Source organism: Euprymna scolopes, chromosome 20 (genome assembly GCF_053919585.1).
Source record: "Euprymna scolopes isolate OS-2025 chromosome 20, ASM5391958v1, whole genome shotgun sequence".
NCBI lineage: Eukaryota > Metazoa > Mollusca > Cephalopoda > Sepiida > Sepiolidae > Euprymna > Euprymna scolopes.
In genome coordinates this window covers 19,389,945-19,409,662 of record NC_136501.1, presented here as the reverse complement: position 1 = coordinate 19,409,662, position 19,718 = coordinate 19,389,945, and the positions used below count along the sequence as shown (strand labels likewise).

Sequence of the window (19,718 nt, the reverse complement as noted above, 5' to 3'; positions counted from 1 at the left end):
AACAGATGAAGAAGTTAAAACAATTATCGAAGTTGGGATCAAAATTCTGATAAGTCGTTTGACTGTTGTATAATGGGCCGACATAGACAGACTGGCAGTTGTAGCCAATGCAATGTATAGAATTGAGAATTGAGGCTCATTGCTTTTAGATTAGAATTGGTTTTAAATTAGAATTGGTTTTAGATTAGAAGTGGTTTTAGATTAGAATTGGTTTTAGATTAGAAGTGGTTTTAGATTAGAATTGGTTTTAGATTAGAAGTTATTTTGCGAGCATAGCTGTAGATCGCTTTCTTTATCAACAGTTCCATAATAATCTTAGAGAGACGAGTCGATGGCATGATGTCATCAGATTGCAATGTCAGAGAACGATTCGTGAAACGCGATTTGGGGGGGGTATGGTCGGATGAGATCTACGAGAGTCTGATTCTGGGTGTCAGAGAAAGCAGATCAAAAATGTCTGTCTATGGGTTTCACAGAAAATGGATCCGAGAGAGTTCTCGTAGAAGCGACGAGAAGAAGCAAATGGCGGCTAAAATCATAACAAAATAAAAACCCCGCCACCCTCCTTCTACGGTAATGAGAAACGACGACGTAACTTTGGTCGTAGTAAAATCATTGTGGCTGAATAAAACCCAATTTTCCAGAAAAGAATAGAGATTTGCTTCTGTTACTATGTGTTGAGAAAGCTTTTGTTTCTAGAGAACCGATTTTCATCAAATGGAAATGGAAGCATGTGTTAGAAATAATCTTGATACGGACTTTAAGACAATTTGCATAAAGCCACTTATGCAAATTAACTGTTGAGCAGAAGCTCTCAATAAAAGACTAAAAAAAAAAGTGAACCTTCCTCAGAAGAGCAGAAACCAATTCGCTGGAAGGAATGAAACTATTTTACTCGAAAAACAAAACAACTGAATTTTCTTTAACAAAACAAAAGAACACTCTCCGGAACGAACGTTTTTGGAAAGAACCTAATTGAAGACTATTTACCTTCATTGTATTTGTAATTGAAAATATATTTAAAATATTTTTTTTTAATTGCAATGACTTGTTGGGTTTTAATTACACCTCCAAAAAAAAAAAAACACCAGTTTGTTTTGATAAAAAAAAAGTTGTTTCTTTCTCAGCGTTAGAAATTCAAAAAAATTTCTAACACGTCTTTTTTAGGGCGACAATTTTATTGTTCCACATACAAAACGGAAATGGATGAGAACTTACATGTACATTTAGGTATTATTGTGTTGGGAGAGGGAAAGAAAGAGAAAAAGAGGAATGACAAACGAAAGGAGAAACGGGTTTATCGGCAGAACAATGGATAGGAAGTTGTTAGAAAAGACCACATGATTCCATTTCCATTTGATGAAAACTGGTCCTCTTTTTTGTTGCAAATCATCTACTAGTTAACCAGTTGTGTACAAATCCCAAGAGCGATGGGAGTCTTCTATCATGTCTGAAAGTGGCACAATGTTCAACAAGTGAGATCGGAGATGCGCCGCTGTACAATTCATGCTCTCTACCGATCCAAGTTATGAAAATAGGACCATTGCTAGGACCCTCAAAATAAAAATCTAGACGGTTCAATGCTTGAGGGCACAGCTCAATGCATCGGATGACCCACAGTTATGGTCTTTGGTGTGGTTTCAAGTGAGGGCCACATCAATGCACCTCACATTGTCAAGAACATCACCAACATGACCTCCCACAACACCAAAGCCAGCCTGATCGCTGCCATTCGCCGAGTACTCGCCATGCTTCCACCAGCACTTGTGAAAAAGGCATGCTCCCTGTATCGAGGTGGTGATTGAGACTGAAGGCAGCTGCATTGAATAGATGTCAGTTCCAATACATAATCAAGCAACCTGAATTGATGTTTTCAATAAAAGTCTAAAAATAAAGTTGTAGTGTTGTTTTCTTTAGGGGGGACACGTGTATCGTTCTACTCTGTACACAAACATTCCAAAACCTTTAACTCAGCCTTTTATTTTGGGAGAGATTAAATAAAATGGAACTGGAAATGTTAGATTGACATTGCACTAAAAGTCAACTTGGCTGAATAAAATGTTTTCAATTAAGATCCCAATATGCAAAGACTCTGAACACAAGTTTTTCAAAATAAATTCATGTTGGAACTGTTTAAAGAGAATATACGAAACTTAAAAAGGAATGGTATCAGTCATTATTACTTTCTGATTTCCCTTTCTCGACTACATTCTTTCTCACTCTCCTATATAATTATCAATCTCCTATATAATTATAATTATGGCAAGCCCACTTAGATGCTTTCACAAGTAACTTAATTAACTTCCACTTAAATATTAATTCCTGATGTCAGAGTGGAAGTATGCTTGTCTGCAAAGCCAAGGTTGACATTGTTGACTGAGTTAGAATCACACACCCAGCAGTAATTATCACTTCTTGCACTGATGATTGCATAAGTATGAAACGCTAATGTCTGCAGGTAATTTTTTTTTAATATTTATTGAAAAATATACTTTTATATATATATATATATATATATATATATATATATATATATATATATACTAGCATTTCAGCCCGGCGTTGACCGGGTGTTTGGCGGTGTATGTTGAGCAAAAAAAAAAAGTGGTCCATTTTTTTTTAACTTTGATCCCTATTATGACCCCTTAAAATTTATTGTTTTGGGCTCAAATAAAGTTATTAAGTTAGATCCATGTCCAAAGAACCTATATCTAAAATTTCAAGTGATTAGACCCAAAATTGTCGGAGGAGTTTGGTAGAGTTCTCAAAGGTCAAATCGTTGTACTTTGACCCCCTTAACAGCCAAATTTCTGGCCGAAAACCGATCACAAAGACTTTCCCAAATCTCAGTACACTGTATATCAAATGTCGAGTCTGTAGACTGAAAATTGACAGAGTTATTGCATAGGGAAATGTACATAGACACACACACAGGCACGGTCATTTCATATATATATATATATATATATATATATATATATATAAAATATACACGATGATTGAAGTTATGCGAATGAAAAGGAAAACCTAAAATAAATAAATGATAATCAACGTTTCGTCCTTATTTTAGGGGACATCATCAGGATTTGGTTTAAAAAAATACTGAGGGAACAGGTTACAGACCACATGCAAGTGAAGAGGAAAAGGAATTTAGGTTCTTTCTAGAAATTTATAAATGTGCGTGTAGAAAGGAACATAAAACGGAAATGGAATCATGTTGTCTTTTCTAGAGTGACAATTTTATTGTTCTCCCTGTACTGTATTAAGCACATTTCTTGGTCCATATTGAAAATCATTGTCGTTAGTCAATTTAGCTGCTCGTTATCCAACTGCAATCTTCTTGACTATTTTTTCTAATGTGTGATCAAGGCCAAGGCCAAGACCAACAAGCACACCAAATCAACTCTCTGAAGTCGGCCATTATAGAAGCGTTTGCTGCTTTAGATAAGGACATGGTCGCCAAAGTGTGTGACTCATTTCGTGGTTGCCTTGAGATGGTCATCAATCATAAAATAATATAGTATGAAACTCTAACTGTTGCTAAAACAGCTGTCGAGTCTATGTATATATCTAAAATTGTTGTTCTCTCTAACTGAACCGTTGTATGTATAGACAGTCACAATAGAAATGATAATTTCGACACAAACTTTTCAGGTGAAAGAAAAACTAATTTATATTCTTCATTTACCACTCCAGTCACGGACATGTATTTAACACCAGTATGGTTTCTCTTTCTGACCAGCACACTGGCTGGCTCTCAATACACAGCACCAGGCACAACTGGCTATCAGTGTACAGTACGAGACACAGCTGGTTGGCTTTTGAAAGGATAAAAGCAAGTCTTGTGTGCTTCTCGAGTGTAATTTTCCAATCATCATGTCTTTTCCTTTTTCATCGCTTTTTAATCTCCCTCCTTTCTTCTGATCTTTATGCCTGTATACACATTCCATTGCATGACGTCACACCTTAAAATGCTGATTCGGCACATGAGTTATTTAATGGCCATGTTACATATCAACTTTTGTTTTTATTACCTATTTCATTTTCTTTTTTCAAATGTCGGATTTTTGCTGCAACAACTTGTATGTGAGAGTTTTAATGCAAAACACGATAAATGCGATTTTTTAAATTACGAAGCTGTAAATTCAAAAATAGTTGCAATTCAAGACTCAACCAAATCCCAATATCATGCTGTGCAGAATACCGACATGATATATTGTTGATTTCAAATAAAATAAGTTTATTCTTTGACCAAGTCTAGATTTATTATATCCATCCTTTATTTTTAAAGTCTCAATTTAAACAAATTTGATTTATAGCGTTTTGCATTCAAACCCTTCATATTTATCTTTTTCCTCTAGTCTTTTGCTATGTTGACCTCAAACTTGCGCGAACCAAGTGACAAATTTGTAGCCTTATATGCAGTAGCAATTTTTATTTTTAGGAATATAAATCTATGCATGAGTAGTTTTTCAGGTTTAAAATAGTGGAAATGTAATTTTGATTAATGAGTTACTCAGTGCTCACCAACGGGGACTTTATAACATGGTGTCGTTCTATGTTAGATAGAGAACGAAAAAGAAGCAGAAAAGGCAGATTTTTTTTTATTTTTAAAATCATTATTAAGCATTTAAGCGATTGAAAAAAAAAGACAATTAAAAAGAAAGAAAAAAGAAATATTTGATTGGCAGAATGAATTTTTTAAACAAAAAAAAACAAGAAGAAAAAAGAAGAAAAAGTTGACCTAAAATGATAATTGTCTTGACTAAAAAGGAAGAAAAAAGAGCAGAACGAGTTTAAAATTTACAAAAGGGGGGGAGGGGGAGTAAAAAAGAAAAATTTTACTTAAAATGATAATTGTCTTGATTAATAAGAAAGACAAAAGAGATTTTAATTGACAGAACGAGTTTAAAATTTACAAAAAAAAAAAACAAATGAAAGAAAAAATAGGAATAAAAAAAAGAAGAAAAATTTGACCTAAAATGAAAATTGTCTTGACTGAAAATGGAAAAATAAAAATAAATACAAAATGTAAGCTTAAAAGCTGATCAATAAACTTCGACCTTCTGCGCTTACTGACCTAAAAATTTATGATTGGTTCAGATGAAGTACATTTTGAAAGAAAAAAAGATAGAAACGGATTTGAAAAAATAAAAACAAAGAAAAACCTTTTTTTACAAATTGGAATGATTTCTTGCAATGGCATCACCAATGGGAAGTTGCTGGGGATGTGATCAAATATGGCCAATCGAGTGCCAACCTTCAGATTTGAATCAATCAGATCAATTATCTAGAAATGAAAATATAATTCGATAATTTATCAATATATAAATAAAATAGATTAGTTATTTCAATGCACTTCAGGACAAACAATCAAATAATTGAGTTATAAAGGCCAGGATTGTAAGTTCAATTGAGCAGGCTAGTTGTGTGAATCTATACGAATAAGTTTTCGAAAGCTTGAAAAGGTTTGTCTAAAGAAAAATAAATAATCTAAATATTAATTTACTTGTTTGTACATTCAGTGTCACAAAAAACTATCATCATCATCGCAAACATTAATTAATGTGAAACGAATTACCTCCCTTTATAGTCGCTCTTTATCAGTAAAAAAATCATTAAAATAATTTCCTGTCCAAAAATTAAAAAAAAATAATCACGTAAATAACATGGTTGTCTGTTTACAGTTTCAAATGGACTATTTTATTTAATAATTAAAAAAAAAACGTCACGTTGAGAGAAGACTAACTTTTTATTATAGTTTCTTTTTAAAATCAAAAAAAAAGTGACATCTTTTCCTTTATAATTTATATAAAATTATTCAGACAGAAAAAACAAAACAAAACAATGCGTTGTGCATTGAATTTTCATTGATAAAAAATCTACATTTTTTAAAATCAATTCTTTAAATTCTAAACTTTTAAAGAATTTGCTATAAAATTGTTTTAAATTCATCGTTATTTTTTTTAATTTAATTTTTTATTAATTTTATGAATAATGTTTCATCGTTATTTGTTTTATTTAATTTTTTTATTAATTTTCTGAATAATGTTTCAACAGAAACACCCAATGTTTGACCTAGTTTCCTTACTATGCAATGAATGCTGTTCCCCGCAACTACCACCTTCCCATCCCATAAAAGTGGGCATCCTAGGAGTGCTTGAGTGTCATATATGCCAATGCAATTGGATTGGGCTGCTTTTGTCTGACGGGTTGAAGGTACCGGTTTGACAGTTCACCTGCCTGCTGTATTCCGACTGACAGTACAGCATCTCCGTCATCAGTTGTAAAACTGAAACTCTTAAATAAAACAAAATGTCAGTTCAATCAAAATCAAAAATTACTATCAAACCAGGCGTAAACTCAAACAAAACCAATTTGCCTCCTCCCTTGAAGCTTGCATTCATGAATATCCGTGGGCTCAGAAGTAATTTATATGATGTTGAATCATTTCTCCTAGCAAATTCCCCAGATATCTTAGTGCTAAGTGAAACTAACCTACACACCTGCATCCCCTCTAACCACTTTAACATGCCTAGTTTGCCATGAGGACTCAGGCAGATATATGCACGGACTTAGAGTCTATATTCGAAACACCCTCTCCTTGACTAGAGAATCAAAACTAGAATCAGACGAGTAGGCCTTCATGTGCTTTAGACTTAAGCTGCAACACAGTATTATCTACTTATATTTTCTCTACAGGTCTCCCTCAACCAGGACAGTACCCTAAGCAATCAAGTCTCTGACAGCATAGATACAGCACTCTCCCTAGATACTAGCACACAAGTACATGTATTTGGTGACTTCAATGTCCACCACAGTAATTGGTTTGGTTTTTCTACTTACAAAGATGCAATTGGTAGCACAACACATAACCTCTCTATATCTCATTCCCTATCACAGATAGTTACGTTTCTGACCCGTCTTCTAGATCGGCAGGACTAACAAGCCTTATTTCTAGGTCTATTTCTAACAACAATTCCTGATGATTGTGTAATGAATGCCCATAAATCACTTGGGAATGCTTAAACTCTCGACTCAATATGGTACTATCGCTTCCCCGGGAGGGTTACTTAGTTGAGGTACGTTTTGGCAATGCAACCAGCTCCCAGGGAAATAAACGATATCCAACAATATCTAATAACAGGCACATGTTGGAAACATCAACAAAAACAGGTCGATATGTCGTCGCCTATAACTGTCTGGCATAGGTTGCTTCTTGTGTGTTCATTGCATCGTTACAGCTTTCTGTCGTTGCAGTAATGGGAGGAACTGCAGACTGAAATCGAACACTTGTACAAAAATAGTGAACAAATGCATTTTTATAAAATTATATAATTTATTTAACAGTTAAGAAGTAGGAAGCATATTTAGTCGACCCATTGCGTGCACACCAAACTACTATATCCTGTGCATACGGGGTGCAAGCTTCAACTGTTTAAAGCAATACAATCATATTTCAATTCTCTCTTTCAATGAAGAAAAAGAGAGAAAGGGGATGAATGAGAAAAATAGAGAAAGAAAGAGAGAGAGAGAGAGAGCGAGAGAGGGACATAAAAAGAGAGAAGATATATTCATACAGGTTAAACATTGTTTTATTTTCAAATGCCTCATTGACGAGTTCTCCTGGTTTGACCTTTCAAATTCTAAGGTCTTATATCGTTTTGCCTTGGTTCAATATTATAAACAAACTGTCATTCTTGGCTTGAGTCATCGCAGAACATTTTCAAAATCACAAACACCTGTTTTACACAATTGCACCGCACAAGTGTAGATCAAGTTAGGCACAAGGTTCATTTATGTAGAAGCCCCCAGCTCCCTCAAAAGAGGCTACGTCATTGTGCCACACCCAAGCTGAGGAGTCATTACTCAAAACAACAAGGTACTATAAGAAGGCTGACTGGGAAGTCATCAGGGATCACATCAGAGGTGCTCCATGGAGTAGTATCTTTTCTCTTCCTGTGGAACAGTGTGCAAATGAGATTACTAAATAGTTCAAAGCAACAAATGAAGCACACGCTCCTACATGGAAGTATTTTATCAATCCACATTCTTCACAGCTCTGATTGTGCAATTTTTATCACTTAAAGACAGCATGCATTTCACAGATTTATCTGCTATAAGTTCAATACAAATAGGCAAAAGTTTGTAGAAGCCAGAAATAAATATAAGAAGAAAATAGCTGCAGCAAAGAGAAGCCATTCTGAAGTCACCAGAAAATGCATCAAGTCACAGAAACTATGAACTGGTGATTTCTGGAAAATTTATAACAGCGTTGTAAACAATAGACAATTTCTTCACTATCCAACAACATTGAGATTTCTTGCACAGCAACTGAATATGCAACAGAGCATATACAAAAAAATAACAGTATAGCTACATTTAAAGATCCAAATATTTATTTTTCATGCGAAACAGGCCCTTCAGCGTGTTAAAATTCAGTACATTTTTACAGATCCGTTTCGTTATGCAGAAACAATTGATAATTATTATGTCAATACCGACTCTTCTCGTGCATATACTCTTCAGAAAAAATAGAAATTCTTTGCTTACAAAGAAAAAATGCATAACAATATAATGTCAGGAAAAAAAAGAAAGAAAAAGAAAATTCATAGAAGACTTAGTGGCGAGTGTTTGTTCCAGCAGCCATCTTGGTTCATTTTGTAAAGCTAGACAGATTTTATTTAACGTTTGAATTAAAATGTTCTAAAAATCTTTTAATTCTAACAAGAAATCATTTACTCTTATTATAATTACTATTACTTTATTTATCTAATATTTATTTGGTGTAATCTGTTAACTGGTGTTATATCTAAAAAGGGTTACATAGGTTGAAGACATGAAACTAATTCTTTACATTTTATAAATTGTATTTTTTAACGCTCCCTACGAGGTATAAACTGTTTTGTAAGAGCCACGATAACTGACATACCATGCTTTTCCATAGCCAGGGATCTGTTTGAAAAAATGATTGTTTCAAACGGATCTCTGGCTATGGAAGCATGGTATGCCAGTTATCGTTGCCTTACCAAACAGTTTAACCTCATAGGGAGCATTAAAAAATACAATTTATAAAATGGAAAGTATTGCATCTCTAATTGAAAAAAATTAACACATTGGAAATCACTCTTTATCAAAAACACTTGGAATCTGTTTTTTTTTTTTGGGGGGGGGGTTCTGCTGCAACAGCTGGATTATTTTCATTTGAATTCTTAAACTGGATTACCATGCATGTGAATATTACCGCTTATAACCAATTTGTTTTTAGAACTACCTGATCGCTACATATCCTTCTTTCCACTAACTTTTATGCATATACTAGCATTTCAGCCCGGCGTTGCCCGGGTGTTTGGAGGTGTATGTTGAGCAAAAAAAAAAAAGCGGTCAATTATTTTTTTAACTTTGGCCCCTATTATGAAACCTTAACATTTATAGTTTTGGACGCAAATCAAGTTATTAAGTTAGATCCATGTCCAAAGAACCTATATCTAAAATTTCAAATGTTTATACCCAAAATTGTAGAAGGAGTTTGGTAGAGTTCTCAAAGGTCAAATCGTTGAACTTTGACCCTTTAATAGCCGAATTTCTGGCTAGAAACGGATTACAAAGATTTTCTCAAATCTCAGTACCCTGTATATCAAATTTTGAGTCTGTAGACTAAAAATTGACAGAATTATTGCATAGGAAAATGTACACAGACACACAGACACACACAGACAGGCAGACACTTTCTCTTTTATAGGTATATAGATTAGTTTTAGATTATGCAGCTTCAGTTTATGCTAATATCAGCAAAATCATAGTTTCGATATAACAATTATTCTTCTAAAATTTTTCCTCTAATGAAAAGAACGCATTCATTGAAACTCTGTGGATTAAGGAATTTTTAATGTTTCTTTCCGAGTTTCCTTTCAAATAATAAATTCTTGTAAAGTATAATTTAGTTTGTAATCAGCTCTATTTCCTATATCGGTTGTATTAAGCCTTTTTATCTGGTTATGATTACCATACAAATATTAATATTCTATTTGAGTTTGCAGAAGCTTTTGACTTGTAAATTAATTATTTCTTGATTTTATCTAATATAAACACAGAATTTCAGATAAACATTGTACCTTAGGTTTCAAGCTGGAAAAAGAAATCTGACCTCCCAAACTTTGAAATTTCTAGATATGACACACTGCCTTGATAACCTAGCTTGAATCAAAGCATATTTTCCTCCACCTCCTCTACAACACTACTCCTGCCACTACTCCTCCTGATCGACTGTCAAAAGCAGCTGATCACTATGGTTTGTCCGCCATTGCAGCTGTTCTTGACCCTGTATCTTTTTCTTTGTGTGCGCATTTACCTGTCTGACATAATTAGCCAACTTCATACAAGGCTAAAATGGCAGCCGTTTACAATGCATTCTTCCTTTTAGATATGTCCACATGTTTTCGTAAGAGATTTTGTCTGTCGGTCTGTTTGGTATTTTTTCAGTTTGAAATAGCATTGAATGCATTCAGTAATCTCTTTTATTATTTTTATTATATTGTTATATATTTCCCTCCTCTCCGTATGCCTGTCAACTGCTGACGCCTTCTCCCTCTAATTAACTTGGATTCCTCATCCCCTTCCTCTTCTTGATTTTTTCTGGATACTTCTTAAGTTCATTTCACAACGACATTATCAGTTCTCCCCCTTCCCCCCCCTCCTTTCTTTATTTCTTACTGATTTTTCTAATAAATACAAACATTAGTTGTGAATTTCTTCATGGTGTAAATCAGAAGCAAATCTGAATCTTCCAGTTCGTTTGAGGAGGTCCATTTTTGGGGTTAAGTTTGTGTTGCATTATCTCTCTCTCTCTCTCTCTCTCTCTCTCTCTCTTTCTCTCTCTCTCTCTCTCTCTCTCTCTCTCTCTCATATATATATATATATATATATATATATATATTATATAATCATTCAGAAAAATATAATTTTTCAAAACAAAAAAATTATTATTTAAACAAAGTAATTTCCTTAATCCATGGATTTTCGATGTAGGCCCATCTCGTCAGAGGAAAATGATTAGCAAAATCTTAAATTTGGTTTGATATAATTTTGCTATTCAGCACATACATAGAAAATATATAAAAGATGAAACTTTTTCAAAGGACATAGAGAAAGAAAATAAGGATTCAAAGAAAAATAATGGATGTGCGATTTTGGTATCCAAATGGAATGGTAATCCTTGAATAGAATGGGATGATGATATTAGATTTCAAATTGGTTAAAGAGATGCACATTGAAGGTAAATTCCAATTCTTTTCTATATAGCATGCAGAATAATTGGCAATGATCCTTTAGGAATAGAGAATTATAGATTTATTCTGCCTTATTTTTGGTAGTCTAAGACGAAAATATCTGTAGAAAAACGTTCTCTTTTATAAAGTAATACCCAATGAACATTCCCATTAGTTACACATAAGCAGATAAAATGGTAATAAAGAAATATATATTTGCTCTGCAATTGTAGTGAGCACTTTCTTCAGGTTTTTACTAATTACCATTTTATATATATATATATATATATATATATATATATATATATATATATATATATATATATAATAAAATTGCAAGTAAGATCCAACCAATTGCGCTTAAAAATGTGGTTAGAATCTTAAAACGGTTTCCTGGTTGAAATCTCTGATAAAGCGAGTGAATATTTAACATCCGGTAGGATATCCCATCCCCAGAAAAACGAAAAGGATAGGAAGATTGAAAAAAAAGTGATTGAATGCATTGAATAAATTTGATGGAAATGATATTTCAATTTTAGAATACCAGTTAGACAGACAGAGCCTCTTATCTAGATGTGTGGTCATTAAGAAAGATGAGGATGAAAATGGTACTATTTTTATCTTTATAAAAAGTTGGTTAATTCCGTCAGACAGGTAAATTTGCACATAAAGAAAAAATACATAAAAGTTGCAGGGTCAAGAGCAGCTGGAATGGAGGTGAAACTATTTTCATCAGCTATTTTTGAAAATCAATCGGTAGGGGTATTGTTGTAGAGTAAGATGAGATACTCTGATTGAAGTCGAGTTATAAAGGCAGTGTGTCATGCTTAGACATTTATGAATTTGGTATGTCGGATTAAATATAAGCCAATAATAAATGTTTATAAGTTTGGTTTGATTTTGTTGTTTTCAGGTAATTTAATATTTCTACTAAGTTCCTTGGGGTGAGGTTTGGTTGACGATTTGATCTCGAGTCAGGGCAAATTGTAACCGACACTAGTGTGGATTCCTCAGGAACTGTAAAAGAGACTGTTAATCATCTGAAAACTTTTGCTTTTATTTACAACTTGTAGTTCAGCCCGGCTTTGCTCGGGCCCTATGTAACTTTATGTGCATATGTATATATTAAAAAGTTTTACTCTACATTTAAAAAGTAACCTACATTTTCAAGTGTTTAGAGCTAAAATTGGCGGAAAAGTTTGGTAGAATCTGCAAAGTTAAAATATTTCAACTTTGACCTCTTGGCAGCCAAATTTTCGCCCAAAAGCTTGCTGCATGCCTGAATACTCTTTTTGTAAAATTTCAAATGTTTAGACCCAAAATTGGCTGAATAGTTTGCTAGAGACCACAAAAGTCAAATCTTTTTAACTTTGACCCCTTGGCAGCAATATGTTCGGCCAAAACCCGATTCAAAAGCTTGCCGTATGTCTGAATACACTTTATGAAAAATTTCAAATGTTTAGACCAAAAATTGGCTGACTAATTTGGTAGAGACTGAAGAGGAAAAAAATTTTTAAACTTTGACCACAATTTTGACCCCTTAACATTTATTGTTTTGGACTCAAATCAAATTAAAAAGTTTGATCCATGTCCAAGTAACCTACATGTAAGATTTTAAGTGTTTAGACCCAAAATTGCCAGAGGAATTTGGTGGAGTTTTCAAAGGTCAAATCATTGAACTTTGACCCCTTGACAGCCAAATTTCTGGCCAATAATGGATTAAAAAGGTTTTCCCAAATCTCAATACCCCTTATTTCAAATCTCGAGTCTGTAGACTGAAAATTGACAGAGTATTTTGGTAGGGAAATGTACACACACAGACAATTTCACTTTTATAGATATACTAGCATTTCAGCCCGGCGTTGCCCAGGTGTTTGGATGTGTATGTTGAGCAAAAAAAAAAAAAAGTGGTAGTAGGAAGGCAGGCTCGAACACGTACCGCAAAGAAGGAAAAGAACGGGGTAAAACCTAAAGTTTATGCTGTTACGACCACCGCCAAATCGGAAGCGACATTTTTTAAAATTAAGGCTAGACAATCTAAAGGAGAGGATAACTTTTAAAAATATCGGCGAAAAAAGTGACCACCCCCCTATAGAAAGGTGCCTAGTTGAAGGGGAAGATATTAATGTTTTTAGCCAACTTTTCCATATTTGTCGAATGAAAGGTCGAACTTTAAAACGATACTGATCTTGGTAAAATCCGTCGCCTCTATTGAAAGTTTAAGGCAGACACGCAAACAGACATACATACATACATTTATATATTGGTAACTAAATATTTTCGACCCAAACTGATGAAAAAGCTTGCCCTATCTCTGAATACCCTTTATGCAAAATTTCAAATATTTAGACCAGAAATTGTCTGAGTAATTTGGAAGAGACCGCAGAGGTCAATTTTTTTTAACTTTGACCCCTATTATGACCCCTTAACATTTATTGTTTTGGGCTCAAATCAAGTTATTAAGTTAGATCCATGTCCAAGGAACCTATATCTAAAATTTCAAGTGCGTAGACCCAAAATTGTCAGAGAAGTTTGGTAGAGTTCTCAAAGGTCAAATCGTTGAAGTTTGGCCCCTTAATCGCCAAATTTCTGGCCAAAAACCGATCCCAAATCTCAGTACCTTGTATATCAAATTTCGAGTCTGTAGACTAAAAATTGACAGAGTTATTGCGTAGGGAAATGTACACAGACACACAGATACACAGACACATTCACTTTTATAGATATATAGATATATTGTTAGAAAATCCTATTTTTGTGCTATATTTTAATGTTTAATTCAGTTTATTATACTACAGGCCGCCCAGCATTACCCGGTCCTAAAATATGCATAAATATTATATTTTAATTAATACAGAAACTAAGACATGTTCATGCGAATATTATATTTTTTCTAAACAGTTCACTTCTTGTAAGTAAAAAAATAAAAATACTCTAGCTAAGATCGAAACAAAAACCTTGAGACAGTGATTCAAGTACGATAACCATTAGGCCGACTTGACACAATCTTTAAAAAGTGTTTTCAAACCTACTTATTTTTAACATAATGAATCTTTCATGTGAACCATTCACACATGCGCATTCGTGAAACCGTTAGTAAGCAGATAAAAAATCTGACGACCCCCACATACCAAATTTTCGATTTTAACCCCTTAGTAGCCCGTTTTTTTAAGATGAAAACCGATTAAAAAAAATTTCACATGTCTGAATATCCTATATACCAAGTTTCAAGTCTGAAGTTAAAAAATCTGTTGCGTATGTCCTCTCTCTCACACACACATTCTCGCTTTTATAGGTACATAGCTTTAAAATTAATGTACTATCTTTCAATGTGCAATTCAGCAGTGGGGATTATAGTGTAGTATCTGTTCTGCTGTCATGGTAAGCTTTCCAAAGCATTACCTCTCTCTATTTTTATGAGGAGGAAGAGATTGTAGTATTTGTTCTGTTGTCATGAGACCATCCTTCCCGGCATTATCTCCTTCTTTGAGTAAGATAGGGGGTAATTTAATATATGTTTGTTTCGTCAATCACTTATGCAATTTTAAAATAAATTCACCAAAAAATACCTGTTGTTTGTCTGTGACTGGTGGTACTAATGGCACCTCGTGTAAATTCAAATCTTTCTCACTGGAAATTGCTTTCAATAATTTCTTTACGGCACCTGAAAAATTAAATAAAAACAAACATTGCAGAAATTTTTTCCAAGAGGGTAAACAAAGTTTATCAAGTAAAAATTAGCCTACCTGTGCCCCAGCGTTGCCCAGGAATGTAAATTATCATGTCAAGGATATAAATTGTCTTTAAGTTTTGTAGATGCTATGAGCACATGATTTGGTTTTCATTTCATAATCTATATAAATAAAACAGTAGATGCATGTATGTGTGTGTGTGTGAAAATATTTAACTGATAAACTCTTAAACTACTGGTTACATTACACTGAAATTAACAGGAAATACACTAAGGATGGTTTTAACTAGTAAAATATTTGTTTCGATGGATGAATAATGTATACAGAAATATGTCAGCAAGTAAAAATGCAAATTTTTCATTTCAATTTGCCAACGTATTTCTATTACTTTTGCGCATGTGCAAATTCATTCCAAACTTGAAGTGACTTAATTTTAAATCTTTCTAATATGCATGTCGATAGCTCAAATAGTAGGGAACACGGCTGAAGCAGCTGGAGCACTAAATGTTTTGGTTTTGATTCTAACTGATGACACCCAAGTCATTTTTAAAACTTTCTAAGTTATAAATATATAATATTCAATAGAGGATCGGCTCTGTAATAATAAATACGTAATCTGCATGAATTAAAATGCATTTAAGTGTATTTTACCACCGGGTAAGACTGGAAGCCCCCTGCGAGTAAGTAATAAATGTGTAAAAGTCAGTGTTGGAATAGTTAACATGCAAGTTGTAGTCTTGCCCCTTCCCCTGAGGAGTTTGACATGGCTGAGGAATTTTCCCTTGACTTCAGTTGTTGGACTGTGTTTTGACGTTCATGAAGGAGATGGTGTTAATCATTGATAGATTTTATGATCTCTACTCGGCTAGCAACTTTATATTTCGCTTCTGAAGAGGCAATATTGATGAGGAGGTTTAGGTTGGTAAGGTTCACATAGTCAATGATCAATCAGCTAGTATTGTTCAATGCTGAGCTTTGTTTTGTGACACGCATTGATCTCTCCCAAACCAGACAAACATACTCTGCAGTAAAATAGCACGGAGCCAAGGCAGTACATCTCCATGTGTGTAAGGGTAAACAAGAAAGTGTTGCATTGTATAGTCTTCGTCTCCATATTTGCAAATAGTTAGGTTAGTTGTATAGTTCTATCAATTTTCTAGTCGTCTGGTCCACAGCTGTTCTCTTTGTCTCTATAGGAAGGGTAAGGAACTGTCTTTATGCCCAGCTTGGTCAAATAGTCTGTGACAGAGTTGGAGTTATGAACTGGTGCATTCATGCAAATCTTTCGCATCTTCAGTTCCTCGCAAATAATTATGTACAGTTCCCACACTAACATCAAACTGTGCATTTATTGTCTTTATAGACACACGACGGTCCTTATCCATGAAATTCTTTATTTGGCCAATCAACTTTGGTGTTCTGACTTTCTTACTCCTCCCACACCTCATCATCCCTAACAGTCTCCCTGCCTTCCTTCAATCTCTCATGGCATACAAAACCTGATGCTCAATTCATGCAAGATGGTCCAAAAGCAGCCTGAAGTATTCCATACGTTTCTGTGGTATTTTTTTCTAAGTTTAAAACAGAATTTTATTGCATATCGTTCTTCTAAATTGTCCTCATGTCCAGATTGCATTTTTTGAAATTCACCAACTGTGACAATCAGACTTTAGTAGGGCGTATTCCAATTCCTGCTGTAGCTGTTCATTTGAACCTGAAATCATAAAAATGGGTCAGTCATCTCATAAGAAGTATAGCAATAACATGATATCTTGGTGATCTGGGTATTATTTCTTGATGGGTTACGTGATGAATTCAAAATTTGATTATTTTGATTGTTGAAATGAATTTCCTTGTCTTGTTTTACAATTGTTAATTGAACTCAAACTGCCCGTTCAGATTCTTCCTAAATGGAGATAGTTCCTTACCCAATGGTATTTCATGGAAATAGTGTATTTCACAGTTTGGCATAAGAAGAGATATATTTTTGTACTGGTCACGTGGCACCATGACTGGATTAATGTTAAACGTACCATATGTTGTGCTAAGGAAAAAAACGGTATCTCCCTTTTGAAAGTTGATTCCTCTAATGACAGTGTTTAAGGCTGTTGTAGCATTCGTCACCAACACCAAATCTCTTGGATCACATCCTGCAAAGAAAGCAGAATAAAAAAACATATTAAAAACGTATTTTGCATTCCACTCTCTGGTTCCTCCTTGCAAGAAATTCACAACAAGAACTCGTCCTCCTACCACAATTTCAAATAACTTTTCTTTTTTTCTGTGTATGCCTAATACCAAATAGAATTTATATGAATACAGTTTCCTTCCAGGAACTTCCAATCTGTGGAACACATTGCCACAAATTACTTCCCCGTGAACTCGTAAGGATGAAAATTAATGAAGGCAATCTTTACACTCGGAATTTAAAACGACTAATGAAACATGAACAGTGCCTAAAACTTTGCATAAGTCTTAAATTTTTGTCAGAATATTATAATGATAAATTTCGACTTAAAGAAAAACAATCTCTCCCAAACTGGCAGGTAAAATACTTTTTAGTAGGAACTTAAACATAGATCAATAATAAAATATTTGCTTTCCTTAAAAATTAAACAAATTTTGTGTGATACGATTGTTTACCAGAAAAAGTTAGAAGGTTAGTTTGGAGACGTCTCTGAAACTGCCGCTATGTCCAGACAACAAGAACAACCAAGTTCTCAAGTGTTAGACACAATCAAATTATAGGCACACCCCCTTACATCAAGGGATTGATACGGTTGTTGGATATAATCTGCTATGCGTCGGCTGGTATGGATCTGGTTAACTTTAGAGGCAGCATTTCCATGAGAGGTACCGCTTCTCTGAAAATTGAACACTTCACAAAATAGCGAAAACAGACATTTTTTTTTATAAAAAAAAGAATTTATTTTTAACAATTAAAAGGCACATTTTTAACACGACCCAACGCTTGTTGCCAATGGCGTTCACAGCCAAAACTGCTATGCATCCATGTTTGACAGAGTTTCAGCTTTGAATGTTATGCAATACGATTCAATTCTTCTCTCTTTCTTCATTGAAAGAGAGAGAAAGGGAGTGAAAGAAAGAACGAGAGCAAGGAAGAGACATATGCGTTTTAAAGCACTTTTTTTTTTTTCTAAATTCAAATGTCAGCATGCAAGGCTGACCTTTTGAGCACCTAAGGTCTGGAATGATTTTGACTCAACCAAGTTTCGTAAACAACTGTCAATCTTTGTGTGCGTCAATCTTTAAAAATGTGTATTCACTGAGATGTGTGCTTGCCTCCACATGAGAGCAAGTACACATCTGGTACAGGTAAGTTTGTCATAAGAGCCCAAAATATGGGGAGCTCAAGGCACCCCAGAGAAGGGTTTCTCACCCATTGTGCCACATTTGAATATGTGTGTGCCTATATTTTTAGAGTTGTATTTGCTGTGTCAGGCTGTCAGATAAATGCGGAGGGGCTGAGTGAATGAATTTTGGTGGATTTCTATCTCAACATAGCTAATGTTGGAAACCTTTGTATAGTTCCTCCCATAAACTATTCAATGTTTTTTCAAAAAAAAATTATATAGAAAGATGTCAGGGAAACGAATGCCAACAATAATCGTTTGATTCATACGAAATGAATGAATTATGTTAAAAAACAACAACAACAACAATTCACAGCAACAAGAAATAATTAAAACCACCTGGATTAACAGCTATAGACTAGACCATGTTCTAACTCATGAGAAAAACTAATCAGATGTTCCTGGCATGCAGCTCATCACAAAGGGGCTACAAAAGAACGCAAGAGAAAACGCGACATTAGAAAAGAAAGAGCAGTCAACACCTCTGATACAGAATTATTGCACGGAAAATACTTCCGAACTTGAATCGGTCTAACATGCCATCTTCGATCCCACAGAACAATTGCATGATCATGCTCATCTTTGTAAACGATGGGCGAACATTATCATCATCAGACCAAGGGTTAGCAACTCATTCGACCCCGTAGGCTAGATTGTGTTATAATGATGGGTAACAGGTGACCTCAAGAAGTTCACCTCAAGTCAAAATACTTCAAAGTGAAAATAAATCAAGTGAAATGGATGAAAATATGACGTGTATGTTTGAAACTGTTATTGAAAATTGTACCACACACACAAACAAAAACGAAACACATATACCCATACATACGAGTACAATAGTTGTAAACATACACACTTATGTACGTACACATGCAATATCATCCGCACATTCATGAGGCATGTATGTATAATGCATGGATGTTTAACTGTCAGTCCATCTCTGGCTGTTTTCACTTTATCTTTCCTTTCGCTTCAATTATTTTTTAATGTAGTCAAGAGTCATAACGAATATGTATTCAATACTTGACATTAAACGCAGGCAACGCGACTCAGTAAAATAAGTTGCATGAAAGATAACTGGCAGATAGCCTAATATTTTTTATGAAAATGTGTAGCGATCTTATGGAAAATGATATAACAAATTTCATTTGAACGTCGACGATATAGTTAAATAAGGAAATGTTGACAGATCTGCATTTAATCACATTTAATCACAAGCGTTGAATATACGAGGCGCCTCCAATAAATTTTCAGGCTTTTTTGTGTACAGGCATTTAACATTATCACAGACTCTTAAAAATTCAGTATGTTATTACGATACATCTTATGAGATGACTGACCAGTTTTTATGATTTCAGGTTCAAATGACCAGCTACAGCAGGAAT

The 19,718-nt window shown here is 34.2% G+C and overlaps 1 protein-coding gene across 6 annotated transcripts in view; it reads right to left on the bottom strand.

Annotated features, from left to right (window-relative positions):
* The window catches only part of LOC145241348 (uncharacterized), a 256,339-nt gene that overhangs the window by 57,353 nt on the left and 179,268 nt on the right, over nt 1-19,718 (bottom strand). For all 6 annotated transcript variants that reach the window (XM_080104215.1, XM_080104214.1, XM_080104212.1 and 3 more), the window contains 3 exons: nt 16,993-17,109; nt 14,837-14,931; nt 5,169-5,290 (listed from right to left, as the gene is read on the bottom strand). In XM_080104215.1, coding sequence (XP_079960341.1) covers nt 5,169-5,290; nt 14,837-14,931; nt 16,993-17,109 — 334 coding nt within the window. The remainder of the gene's footprint in view (nt 1-5,168; nt 5,291-14,836; nt 14,932-16,992; nt 17,110-19,718) is intronic.